Source organism: Trichechus manatus, unplaced genomic scaffold (assembly GCF_000243295.1).
Source record: "Trichechus manatus latirostris isolate Lorelei unplaced genomic scaffold, TriManLat1.0 scaffold00140, whole genome shotgun sequence".
NCBI lineage: Eukaryota > Metazoa > Chordata > Mammalia > Sirenia > Trichechidae > Trichechus > Trichechus manatus.
This window is the reverse complement of record NW_004444076.1, coordinates 6528227-6542534: the sequence shown is the minus strand read 5'-3', so window position 1 is coordinate 6542534 and position 14308 is coordinate 6528227. Positions and strand designations below refer to the sequence as shown.

The window sequence follows — 14308 nt, the reverse complement described above, 5'->3', positions numbered from 1 at the left end:
TGGACTTTTCTTTGCTCTTCTCTCAGCTGTCCTGCCTTATTTTTACTGTATCTTTAAGAGATAAGGGTAGTGTCTCTTATAGGTCACATTAATTAGTAAGTGCTCGGTGTTTTCCTTATGTTAAAAATCTATTCCATTTAAGTCTTGGTACTATTTATATTATTAGAGCTGGAAGGCAGTGACCTTTAACTTTCTACCCCACTGTACTCATTTTATACACAGGAAAAAAGAAATGCCCGAAAGGTCAAGTGACTTACCCTGGCTCACATAGAATCCCAATTCCTTACTGCAACCCCCACACCTCTTCAGTGTGCTCGCCACTGTTGGAAGGTGCAGCTCGAGATAGTTAAGCTATATAAAAATCAAATTGTCTATTTGAGATTGTGGAAATCAGATTACTGCAGAACTCCAGCTGGGCCAGATCCACTTATTTTTCTTTATTGCATTCTAGTCTTCTTAAGGGATAATGGTTCTTTTAGAATTTAGTCTCTGACCCTGTCTTTTGAAAAGAGGCATTAATTACCTTGACAGCCGACACATTCTTCTGGGAAAGTCAGGGCTTGAGGAGGGTTATCTTCTTTCCTCATTGCTGTGATTTCTCTGTTAACAGAACACTTTCTGAGCCCCTGAATGTACTGAGGCTTGGCCTTTCTAAGGTGCTGGATGGTCAGATAATGGGGGTTGAATGGATAATTGAATGTCAACCAATTCTTTTTGGTACAGTGACTTTGTATTCCTTCCATCTTCTTTTAATGCTTCCTGCATCATTCAATATTTTGCCCATAGAATTCTTCAATATTGCAACTCGAGGCTTGAATTGTTTTCATTCAGCTTGAGAAATGCCGAGTGTGTTCTTCATTTTTGGCTTTCTAACTTCAGGTCTTTGCACATTTCTTTATAATACTTTACTTTGTGTCCTCAAGCTGACCCTTGAAATCATCTGTTTAGCTCTTTTGCATGATCATTTCTTCCTTTCACTTTAGCTACTCTGTGATCAAGAGCAAGTTTCACAGTCTGTTCTGACATCAATTTTGGTCTTTTCTTTCTTTCATGTCTTTTTAATTAGCTTTTGCTTTCTTCATGTATGATGTCCTTGATGTCATGCCACAACTCATCTGGTCTTTGGTCATTAGTGTTCAATGTGTCAAATCTATGCTTGAGATAGTCTGCAAATTCAGGTGGAATATACTCAAGGTCGTACTTTGGCCCTTGTGCACTTTTTTAAATTTTCTTCAGCTTTGACTTGAACTTGGACGTGAGCAATTGATGGTGTGTTCCGTAGTCAGCCTTGTTCTGCCTTGTTCTTACTGATGATATTGAGCTTCTCCGTTGTCTCTTTCCACAGATGTCATTGATTTGATCCCTGTGTATTCCATCTGGCAAGGTCCACGTGTATAGTTGCCGTACATGTTGTTGAAAAAACATATTTGTAATGAATAAGTCGTTGATTTTGCAAAATTCTATCATGCAAACTCCGATGTCGTTTCTATCACCAAGGCCATATTTCCCAACTACGGATCCTTCTTCTTTGTTTCTAACTTTTGCATTCCAATCACCAGTAATTATTAATGTACCTTGATTGCATGTTCAATCAATTTCAGACTGCAGAGAGTGGTAAAAATCTTAAAATTCATCACCTTTGTCATTACTGGTTGGTGCATAAATTTGAATAATGATCATATTAACTGGTCTTCCTTGCAGGTGTATGGATATTATCCTATCACTGACAGCATTGTACTTAAGGATAGTTCTGGAAATGTTCTTTTGGATGATGAATGCAAGACCATTCCTCTTCAATTTGTCATTCCTGACGTAGTAGACCATATGATTTCCAATTCAAAATGGCTAACATCAGTTCATTTCAGCTCACTAATGCCTAAGATAGTGATCTTTATGCATTTCATTTTTGATGACTTCAAATTTTCCTAGATTCATAGTTTGTACTGTCCATGTTCTGATTATTAATGGTTTGCAGCTATTTCTTTTCATTTTGAGTCATTACACATCAGCAAATGTAGGTCCTGAAAGCTTTACGCCATCTACATCATTGAGATTGACTCCACTTTGAGGAGGCAGGTCTTCCCCAGTTGTATTTTGTGTGCCTTCCAACCTGAGAGGTTCATCTGCCGGCACCATATCAGACAATGTTCTGCTGCTATTCATAAGGTTTTCACTGGTCAATTATTTTTTTTTTGGTGTAGACCACCAGATCCTCCTTCCTAGTCTGTCTTAGTCTGCAAGTTCTGCTGATACCTGTCCAACATGGGTGACCCTGCTAGCATTTGAAATACTGGCGACATAGCTCTTAGCATCACAGCAACATACAAGCCACCACAGTATGACAAACTGACAGACATCAAATATTGAACGACACAGGAAGCATTGAAAGAAGATGGAAGGAATATATAGAGTCATTGTACCAAAAAGAATTGGTCGACGTTCAACCCTTTGAGGAAGTAGCATATGATCAAGAAACAATGATATTGAAGGAAGCAGTCCAAGCTACACTGAAGGTGTTGGCAAAAAACAAGGCTCCAGGAATTGACGGAGTACCAATTGAGATGTTTTAACAAATGGATGCAACACTGGAAACACTCATCTATGCCAAGAAATTTGGGAGACAACTGTCTGTCCAACCAACTGGAAAAGATCCATATTTGTGCCCATTTCAAAAAAAGGTGATCAAACAGAATGTAGAAATTATTGAACAATATCATTATATCACACGCATGTAAAATTTTGCCGAAGATCATTCAAAAATGGTTGCATCAGTACATTGATAGGGGCCTGCCAGATATACAAGCCAGATCAGAAGAGGATGTGGAGTGAGGGATATCATTGTTGATGTCAGGTGGATCTTGGCTGAAAGCAGAGAATACCAGAAGGATGTTTATCTGTGTTTTATTGAGTATGCAAAGACATTTGACTGTGTGAATCGTAACAAGCTACGAATGACATTGCGAAGAATGGGAATTCCAAAACACTTAATTGTGCTCATGTAGAACCTGTACGTAGACCAAGAGGCAGTCATTCACACAGAACAACGATTACTGCTTGGTTTACAATCAGGAAAGGTGTGTGTCAGGGTTGTATCCTTTCACCATATTTATACAGTCTGGACACTGAGCTAACCAAAAAGTCAGCAGTTTGAACCTAGTAGCTGCTCTGCAGGCAAAGATGTGGCAGTCTGCTTCCGTAAAGATTTCAGACTTGGATACCCTGTGGGGCAGTTCTACTCTGTCCTGTAGGCTCACTATGAGTCAGAATCTACTCGACGGCAGTGAATTTGGATTATAGGGAGCATGTAATCTGAGAAGCTGGACTATATGAAGAAGAACACAGCATCAGAATTGGAGGAACACTCCTTAACAATGTGTGATATGCAGATGACACAACCTTCATTGCTTAAAGCGAAGAGTACTTGAAACACTTACTGATGAAGATCAAAGACTACAGCCTTCCGTATGGATTACACCTCAACATAAAACAAAATTCCTCACCACTGGACCAATAAGCAACATCATGATAAATGGAGAAAATACTGAAGTTGTCAAGGATTTTATTTTACTTGAATCCACAGTCAACACCCGTGGAAGCAGCAGTCAAGAAATCAAATGATATTGCTTTTGGCAAATCTGCTGCAAAAGACCTCTTTAAAGTGTTGAAAAGCAAAGATGTCACTTTGAGGGCTAAGATGCGCCTGACCCAAGCTGTGGTATTTTCAGTTGCCTCACATGCATGCGAAAGCTGGACAGTGAATAAGGAAGACTGCAGAAGAGTTGATGCCTTTGAATTATGATGTTGGGGAAGAATACTGAATATACCACAGAGTGCCAGAAGACCCAACAAATCTATCTTGGAAGAAATAAAGCCGGAATGCTCATTAGAAGAAAGGATGGCAAAACTTCGTGTCACGTATCTCGGACATGTTATCAGGAGGGACTAGTCCATGGAGAAGTATGTCATGCTTGTTAGAGTAGAGGGTGAGTGAAAAACAGGAAGACCCTCAACAAGATGGATTGACACAGTGGCTTCAACAGTGGGCTCAAACATAATGATTGTGAGAATAGTGCAGGACTGGGCAGTGTTTCCTTCTGTTTTGCATAGGGTCCCTATGAGTCAGAACCAACTCAATGGCACCTAACTACAACAGTAACAATGGTTAATATCCTGAGAGATTTTTTACATGATTTTATGGGCCAAGAAAGCTAGATGGCCAACATGGGGTAGTTTCCATACTCTCTTGAGGTAATGTTCTTTGTTATAAGGCCTTGGTGTCCTATGAAAGTAACAGTGGCTTTGACTGTTTACTGTCTCTCAACCAGTTCTTTGACATTTCATCATTTCAAAGAGGGCTCTTAATGGTAGTATTATTTGGATGGTTTCTAACAACAACAAGTATAAGTTAAAAGAAAATATGAGAGTTCTTTAAAGTAAAGAAAGACCTATTAACTATAAAGGACCCTAGGCCTGTATTAGAAGACATGTAGTCAGTCGTCCCTGCCACCTCTTAGCTGTAGGACCTTAGACAGGTCACAGCTCGTTTCTGAATCTCAGTGTACTCATTGTCAAGTCAGTAGGTTGGACACTAGATTAATTCTAAGACCCCTTCTAGCAGCAAAAGCTATACATGATATTGATAAACTGGAGATTCTTAGAAGGAGAATTTTGGGAAACATCAGAAATATAAGCAGTTAAGGAGAATTAGGGCTGTAGTAGACTCTAAGTCCAAGACCTTATGGTATTGTTTAACAACTTAGAAGAGGTTCACATTGGGACCTAGGGCCTCTGCCCTACCTGGAGGTTAGGAACAAGTGAAGGCTGAGTGTTACAATTGAATTCACTGTGTTTCCTGTAAGTACATATTTATCCACTTGCTCATTCCTTGGTTTGTTCTTTCTACAAGCATGCATAGAGTTTCTTCACTGTGTCACATACCAAGGTGAAGAAAACACATTTCCTGTGAACACTCAAGGAAATTCACAGTTTAGTTTGTGGAAAACAACATAAGTAAATCAAATAGAGTTTTGTTGGAGGCTGAGCATGGAGTGTCCTGGCTTTCCTTTGCACTCAGGGAGGGACATGAATCAAAAGTTGCCTGGAGTAGGAGAAAACAGAGCCCCCAGTTAATATTTTTGAGTGAATAATGTTCCTTTGAATGTGCTTTTCTCTAATGAAGGAAGTTACTAAATTACCAAGTTCAGATGTACTAAAGAGAACAAAGAGAGACTTCTCTTTATGTAGGAGTTTTTTTTTTTTTAATTGTATAACTGTTCATAAATCTTATTTTACATGCATAAGGGAGTGTTCTGCATTTAAATAATTCAGTAACTAATATATTGGTAACATGAATAATGTATTAATTGTGTATAACTGGATTTAATGCCAACATCTTAGACTTGGTAAAGCATATCCTCATGTAGAATTTCTATCAGTGGCAGAGATGAAAGAGGCTATATAATAATAGAGATATTAAAATTATATTATTTTCTTTCTAGAATCAAATAAGTGAAAGTCTCAGTATTGTTAAATATATATCATATTTTCTTAGGTATATTTCATTTCTTTTATCTACATATATTTTGAAGAAACAAAAAAATAAATATAAATATTTTTTAATATAATTTACTAATACAGTTTTTTTTCTTCTCTTGAGATAACAACTATATTCCTAGCAGATGCTTCTTAAGTAAAGATATTTTATCTTTGCCAGAGCATCCAGGTGTTAAATAAAGCTGTTTTCTTCTCTTCTCTCCCTTACCACCACCCAACTACTTCTCATATTTCTCTATCCTCTTGGGAGGAATTTTAAAGGGACTATATACTCATACGTCAACTTGATGGCAATAGTTTGTTGTTTTTTTGTAGCCGTACAGTGGACATTACCAAAAAACCAAACCTGTTGTCGTTGAGTCAGTTCTAACTCATAGTGAGCCTATAGTGCCCCATAGGGTTTCCAAGGCTGTAGTCTTTATGGAAGCAGATTGCTACTTCTTTCTGCTGTGGAGCAGCTGGTGGGTTCAAACTGCTGACCTTTTGGTCACAGCCAAGCGCTTAACCACTGCACCATGAGGGCTCCTTACAGCAGACGTTAGAACCTGTCTATCCTCATTTCACTACCCCCATCTACCTCATGTCCTCACTTCCTCATTGCTCTTCTTAAATCCCATATCCATCGTTGTAATCAGTCTCTTGTCTTTCTTGAGCTTTGTTATATTTTGCCACCTTAACCTTGGTAAAATACAACTCTCTACACCACATAAGCCATTCTTGGTGTTAGTTCCACTCAACACTCTGTGGAAAATGCTGCTCTAGAGCTATTTAAAAGCTCAGCACAAATGTATCTCTCCATAGTTTCTCTCAACCTGATGCCTCAGACTGTTGCACACATAAATAATGTCTTCATTATCAAGAATACTGTTAAATGATTCTAAGAAATTAGTAGGTTTTTTTTTTAAGTTGCTTAAATATTTTCAAGGAAAGCCCATTTAAGTTTGCCTGTGAGTGCAATAATGTTTGTTGATTGAATCCTCTATATTGTGGTGATCCTATGAACAATAGCAGCAGCAGTTAGTAGAAACATATCAATGTACCTATTTGCTCAGGTTTATCTGTGATTTCTTGTGAGGGCTTCAGACGCCTCTTTGGTTATGTATCTTTTTCTTTTTTTATCACTAGCATCTTGTGGGAGCTGCTACTCATTTGCTTCTATGGGTATGCTGGAAGCAAGACTCCGTATATTAACCAACAATTCTCAGACCCCGATCTTGAGTCCTCAGGAGGTTGTGTCTTGCAGCCAGTACGCTCAAGGTAAGTGCTGTATTACAAGCACTGTTCTATGACCTTTACCTGTGTGTAGTGGGCCATTGTTGGCAAAAACAAAGGATGGTATAGTGGAGAGAACACAGTGTTTGTAGTCAGAAAACCTGGGTGCAGGTTCTGGTTCATCACTTATTAGTCGACGGTTCTCGTGGAACTCACTGTATCATCCCAGCTAAATAGCCAGACACCATGCCTAGGTTCTTTCTCACAGAAGTCCTCCCTGAATCCTCACTGCAGAAAAACCTAAATCAGGCCTCGTCAGGGCCTGTCTGAATCTTAGAAGCCTCTTACATTCATTACCTAACAATGCTCAAAACTCTGAGAAGTAGAAGGTATAATTACTGTTTATAGACAAGGAACAAGCACAAAGAAGTTGTATAACATTTTGAAGGCCACACCGTTCTGAGGTTTCACTCCATAACCTCATTCCTATTAAATCCATACTAAGGCACTGATTTATCTCTAGGAGAATTTTTAAATTCTGTGCTTACCCTTTCGGAACAGGTAATATGTAATGTATATAGAAGGCCCAGCTGGAATTTGTTCAAGGAGAAACATTCCAATTTTAATGTTTTCTGCTATAGACCCCATCTATGGCCACTGTAAAGTTGTTTAGCTAACCATTGAAACTGCCTTCCAGTGTGGTGAATCGTTATTTGTCAGTGAGCCTTTCATTCTTTCTGAAATACTTATTAAAAATCAACCCTGTGATTGCTAAGCCCTGGAGGCTGTAATGTATCATGACGGTCCCTACCCTCATGAAGCTTACAGTGAGGGCAGTGGACAATTAAATAGATGATTACATCAGCACAAATAAAATTATACTAGTGAGAAGAACAATGAAAAGAAAGTATAGGGTTATGAGTGTGTGTAATAGGGCCGGGACTAGCAGGAGGAGATGAGGGCCTGATTTAGATTTTTCTGCAGGGAGAACTTTTTTGAGAAAGAGCCTAGGAATGGTGTCTCATATAGTAATAGCTAACATTATTGAATGCTTATTTTATGTCCTTACATAGGGTAACTAATTAAATCCTACAAAGGAGGTACTATTACACTCTATTATTTTTCAGATAAGTAAATGATGGTACAAAGAAGAGAAATCCACACAGCTTTGGATTTGACCCTGTGTAGTCAGCCATCAGAGCCTGCCCGCTTAACCACTGTGTTATAGCATCTTCCCATGTTAGGTGCCGAATAACTATCTGTTAAATGGCTGAGGGTGATAGGATGGTTAACTAGATGGCTAAATGGATGGATGAATGAAATGACATTTAAGCTAAGTCAGCTTTCACAGGTAGCTTAAAGAATTAACTGGAACAGAAAAGTATAAGAAATGAACAATTTCTCCTGTACCCGTCTCTAAGAGAGGAATGATAACTGTGCATGTTATTCATCCTCAGGCTGTGAAGGTGGCTTCCCATATCTCATCGCAGGAAAGTATGCCCAAGATTTTGGGCTGGTGGAAGAGGACTGTTTCCCCTACACAGCCACTGATTCTCCATGCAAAGTGGGGAAGGACTGCTTTCGTTACTACACCTCTGATTACCACTATGTGGGAGGTTTCTATGGGGGCTGCAATGAAGCTCTGATGAAGCTTGAGCTGGTCAGTCATGGGCCCATGGCAGTTTCCTTTGAAGTCTACAATGACTTCCTCCACTATCACAAGGGGATCTACTACCACACTGGTCTGAGAGATCCTTTCAACCCCTTTGAGCTGACTAATCATGCAGTTCTGCTTGTCGGCTATGGCACTGACTCGGCCTCTGGGCTAGATTATTGGATTGTTAAAAACAGCTGGGGCACCACCTGGGGTGAAGATGGCTACTTCAGGATCCGCAGAGGAACAGATGAGTGTGGAATTGAGAGCATAGCATTGGCAGCCACACCAATTCCTAAGTTATAGAGTATATCTCTCAGTATTTCATAACAACAACTATCAATCAGAAATGAGCTTGAGTTACTAATAGAGTTGAAACTTTTATAGCAGTATTTTCCAATGATTACAAATAGATTCCTATGAAGACTTTTTGCCTTTAAAATCAAAACCTACTTTGATGACAGTATACCTCCCCATCAGCCACTGGCGTACTTTTTTCTAAGAACTCATTTAAATGAGATTTTAACAGGACTGTGAAGAAAGGGATGTTGCTAATGATTTGTAATTCTACCAGAAGCTATATTAAAAATAAAAAAAAAAAAAGATCTCTGTGAAAGCTCCGCCTTATTTTTACATTGTGCACATTACAAGAAGCTGTAGCAATGCTCATTACTTTTTGTAAATTCTTTGTAAATGTTCGAGTGATACGTGCTATAACTTATATGCGTGCATAAGAGAATTTTCACCACTTAGTTCTTCAGTTAGATTCACTTTTGTTACTGATGTAAGTACTTCTTTAAGAAGAAAAAGTGTTTGTGGGTGCTTCAATTTAAAACAAAACCAAACTGTGGACCTTTATGACAGGTGGCCTACCTCTAAAGTCATCCCTAAATATTTGATAAGCCAGAAGCCATAGTGGAAAGAAGTAGGAGTTTAGATAAAATCTGGATATTGGTTAAACTAATTTATATGATGTGTTTCTTGCATTTGGAGTATTGGATAGCTTCCACTGGTGAGCAACAATAGCTTAATTAGTGGAATATTGTTAGCATTTGAGATTTGAACATGTCTCTTGTTATCTTCAAGGGATATTTCGCAGTGGTATGAAGCCTCTAGGAGCCCTGGTTGTACAACCATTAATTGCTCAGCTACTAACCAAAAGGTTGGCGATTTAAACCCACCCAGTGGCTCTGAGGAAGAAAGATCTGGTAATCTACTCCCATAAAGATTACAACCTAGAAAACTCTACGGGGCAGTTCTGTTCTGTCACGTGAGGTCACTATGAACTGGAATCTATTCAACCGCACCTAACAACAACAAGGGTATTAAACCTCTATGCTCAGTAAACCGATGGCATGTATTAGAAATGATGTGGAAGATGAGTGTGTTAGGCAGTCTGGGCTCCAAAATGGCAACATGTTAGAATCACAAGCCTTTTGGAACTTTGAGAAATTTGGAACTGGATCCAGTTTTGCATAGATGGAGACTGAGGCCTTGAGAAGGGAAGTGACTCATGCAAGGTCACATAGTTACTAAGTGATGAAGCCATAATTCAGCTTCTAAATTCAACTCTCCTCAACACTTTAGAGCACTGACTCTCAGCCCCTTCTACCAGAGTATTCATAATCACTAGAGAAACTAGCTGCCTACTGGGAAATTTCACCTTGACATTTTAAGTGCCAGGATTTTGTCTTGAACCTTTGTACCTTTTGCATTGTAATTCACGACAATGACATTTTTAATCGCCTTGAACTGAAGTGGCATTCCAGGCGTATGTGCCATGTTTAAGTGTGGCTTCCTGGACCTCCTGGCACACTGCCACATGCCTTGGACCTTTTCACCCTATGGTGACATGAAAGCAGACGCTGTTAATGGCAGGCATAGCCAGAGCCCTTATCATCTGGAAGGCGTCCGAATAAGCATATTTTCTTTGTTACTGATTAAATGTAATTTTAGTTTATTTATATTTTAGCCTTGCTGCTGTGTGAACACTTTATATCAAACATGAATTGATTTTTTTTTTTTTTAACTAAAGATTGATAAAGATAGTACCTGTCAGCATAACAAACAAGATTTTGCTTGACCTGCAAACTTTATCCTCTGGTTCTCTAGTTGGAATGCAGTCAGGATGCACATATGGGAACAACTGATGAACAGGCAGTGGGCCCACACTCTTGCACAATTGCATGGAAGGCCCTGCCTGAGCTCTTACAGAAAATCACTAACAGCATCATCCATTAAATACTTGGGGAAATATTGAAAGACGAGTATGATGCAAATCTCACTGGGAAGCTAGACCCCACAAGTTCGACTAGTTGAGGGCAGTCAGTGGTTTGAAGAGTCCCTAAGTTTTCAGAGGTTGCAGGTGGGATTGCTTAGAGCAAGAGTTCAAGTTACACTGTATTTCAACCTGGATTTACCTCCTGTGGGAGTCTAATTTTCTTAATTTCTTTAAGAGGGAAGGATCACTTGTTTCATCCATGGTAGCAAAATTCATTCAAGACAGTGACTAAACGGAATATTGTGGTTCCACAAGACGTGATTAGACTGTTAAACTGTATAAAAAGCATCAAGTGCTATTACCTAAAATTTGCTTATGTTAATGCTAATAGAACATATCATCAAAGTCTGTTGACAAGTTGAGCTCTTGAAGAAATGGGATGGGAACTCTGGCTTACCTCCCTGTCTTAGTTATCTAGTGCTGCGGTAAAAGAAATAACACCAGTGGATGGTTTTAACAAACAGTTTATTTTCTCACGGTCTAGGAGGCTAGAAGTCTGAATTCAGGGTGCCAGCTCCAGGGGAAGGCTTTCTCTGTCGGTTCTGGGGGAAGTTCCTTGTCATCAATCTTCCCCTGGTGTAGGAGCTTCTCAGCGCAGGGTCCTGAGTCCAAAGGATGCTCTCTGCCTCCAGCTCTGATTTCTTGGTGGTAGGAGGTCCCCATGTCTCTCTGCACATTTCTCTCTTTTATATCTCAAAAGAGATTGACTCAGGATACAACCTAATCTTGTAGATTGAGTCCTGCTCATTAACCATAGAGATAGGATTTACAACACGTAGGAAAATCACATCAGATCACAAAATGGTGGACAGCCACACAATACTGGGAATCATGGCCTAGCCAAGTTGACATACATTTTTTTGGGAATAAGTTCAATCTATGACACTCCCCAAGACATTCCCAAAAAGGCCATAGTGAGGATATGCCCAAACCACAAGGGTGAGGAAAATAAAGTTTAGTTAGGTAGTCTAGCACAGTCTTAATATTGACGCTAGAGCCATACTGCCTGAATAAGATTTCTGGCTCTGCCACTTAATTCACTATGAAACCTCAGGCAGTTTATTGAATCTACTTGTGCTTCAGTTTTGTTGTCTATAATATGGAGAAAATGTTATAGATGCATTTCACTGACTGAAATCTTCCTCTCTAAACTCTTGCCATCTCAACAAAGGAACCGAATGGATTTGTGTTTTTTAAGATGTCACTTGCTCTTTTTGATTCAGGCTATTCACGTTTCTAAGTGAGATTCAGATACTACAGTTTCCCTGGCCATCCAGACTTGCTCACTGAATTCTTTTAACCTATAACCACTGAATTCAAGCACCGAATAGATTTGGATAGTAAGAGATATGTGTATCTACTTCATAGGAGTAATTACATTCATATGTGCAAAGTACTTGGAACAGTGGCTTGGCCCACAGCAAGGACTGTATAAATATTTTTTAAGTCATCTTTTTCTAAATACATATTGTAACAATCTTTTGCTAAGGGGAAGCAGCTAAGACATTGTGTTAATAAACAAGCTCTGCCCTCTAGAGAAATAAGGCTTGGGAGATTTCTTTTTTCAAAAAAAAGGAGAGAAAAAGACTCCAGTGAGAGAAAATGATATAGTGCTTCCTTAGAAAGCTAGAAATAGAAATACCATACAATCCAGCAATCCCACTCCTAGGAATATATCCTAGAGAAACAAGAGCCATCACATGAATAGACATATGCACACCCATGTTCATTGCAGCATTGTTCACAATACCAAAAAGACGGAAACAAACTAGATGTCCATCAACAGATGAATGGATAAACAAACTATGGTATATACACACAATGGAGTATTATGCAACAATAAAGAACAATGATGAATCTATGAAGCATCTCATAACATGGATGAAACTGGAGGACATTACACTGAGTGAAATAAGTCAATCACAAAAGGACAAATATTGTGTGAGACCTCTACTGTAAAAACTCATGAAAAAGTTTACACACAAAAAAACAATCTTTGTTGGTTATGAGGGATGGGAGGTGTGTGGGGGGAAATACTAAACAGACAATAGATCAGTGATAACTTTGTTGAAGGGTAAGACAATACACAATACTGGGGAAGCCAGCACAACTTTACAAGGAAAGGTCATGGAAGCTCCATAGACATTTCCAAATTCCCTGAGGGACCAAATTGCTGGGCGGAGGGCTATGGGGACCATGGTCTCGGGGAACATCTAGCTCAATTGGTATAACACAGTTTATAAAGAAAATGTTCTACATTCTACCTTGGTAAGTAGCCTCTGGGGTCTTAAAAGCCTGTGAGCAGCCATCTAAGATACTCCACTGGTCTCACCCCTTCAGGAGCAAGGGAGAATGAAGAGAACAGGATACAAGGAAAAGATTAGTCCAAAGGACTAATGGACCACAGCTACCACGGCCTCCACCAGACTGAGTCCAGTACAACTAGATGGTGCCTGGCTACCACCACTGACTGCTCTGACCGGGATCACAATAAAGGTTCCTGAACAGAGCTGGAGAAAAATTCAGAACAAAATTCTAACTCACAAAAAAAAGACCATACTTACTGGACTGACAGAGGTGGAGAAACCCCAAGAGTAGGGCCTCCAGACACCCTTTTAGCTCAGTAATGAAGTCATTCCCGAGGTTCACCATTCAGCCGAAGATTAGACAGCCCCATAAAACAAAACGAGACTAATGGGGCACAACAGTCCAGGAACAAGGACTAGAAGCCAGGAGGGGACAGGAAAGCTGGTAATAGGGAACTCATGGCTGAAAAGGGACCGTGTTGACCTGTCGTGGGGTTTTTAACCATTGTCATAGGGCAATATGTGTACTAACTGTTTAATGAGAAACTATTTGTTCTGTAAACCTTCATCGAAAGTACAGTTTTTATAAACAAAGACTCAAGTGAGCAATTAGTCCAAAGGACTAATGGACCACATGAACCACAGCCTACATGACCCTGAGACCAAAACTAGATGGTGCTCAGCTACCACTATGGATCGCTCTGACTGAGATCACAACAGGGAGTCCTGGACAGAGCGGGAGAAAAATTGTAGAACAAAAAATATAATTCACAAAAAAAGACCAGACTTACTGGTCTGACAGAGACTGGAGGAACCCCTGAGACCACGGCCCTAAAAAAACAAAACCAAACCCCAAATGAACTGAAGCCATTCCCAGAGATCACCTTTCAGCCAAACCATAGACAGGCCCATAAAGTAAACAATAACACTTGAGAGGAATGTACTGCTTAGAACAATCATTTATAGGAGATCAAAAGGGCAACATTTGCCCAAAAGCAAAGACGAGAAGGCAGGAAAGGGTAGAAAATCAGGACAAAAGGAAATGGGGAAGCTAGGATGAAAATGAGGAGAGTGCTGACACATTGTGAGAAATGAAACCAATGTCATGGAACACTTTATGTACAACCTATCGAATGGGAAACTAATTTACTCCGTAAAGTTTCACCTAATGCACAGTAAAAAATGTTTAAAAAAAAAAAAAAAAGCCCTCAGAGGAACACTGACAAACTCACAGAGAAAAACCTTTAAAAAGTAAGTTAAACTGAATTAAAGAGATAATTTTGATTTTTTGGTATAGAGAGT

The 14308-nt window shown here is 39.4% G+C and overlaps 2 protein-coding genes across 2 annotated transcripts in view; one reads left to right on the top strand and one right to left on the bottom strand.

The window, feature by feature from the left end:
• The window catches only part of CTSC (cathepsin C), a 42707-nt gene extending 33683 nt beyond the window's left edge, over positions 1 to 9024 (top strand). Inside the window, exons 6-7 of the mRNA XM_004385533.2 lie at positions 6679 to 6810; positions 8223 to 9024. Coding sequence (XP_004385590.1) covers positions 6679 to 6810; positions 8223 to 8725 — 635 coding nt within the window. The 3' untranslated portion in view covers positions 8726 to 9024. The remainder of the gene's footprint in view (positions 1 to 6678; positions 6811 to 8222) is intronic.
• The window catches only part of RAB38 (RAB38, member RAS oncogene family), a 157342-nt gene that overhangs the window by 6481 nt on the left and 136553 nt on the right, over positions 1 to 14308 (bottom strand). The window lies entirely within an intron of this gene.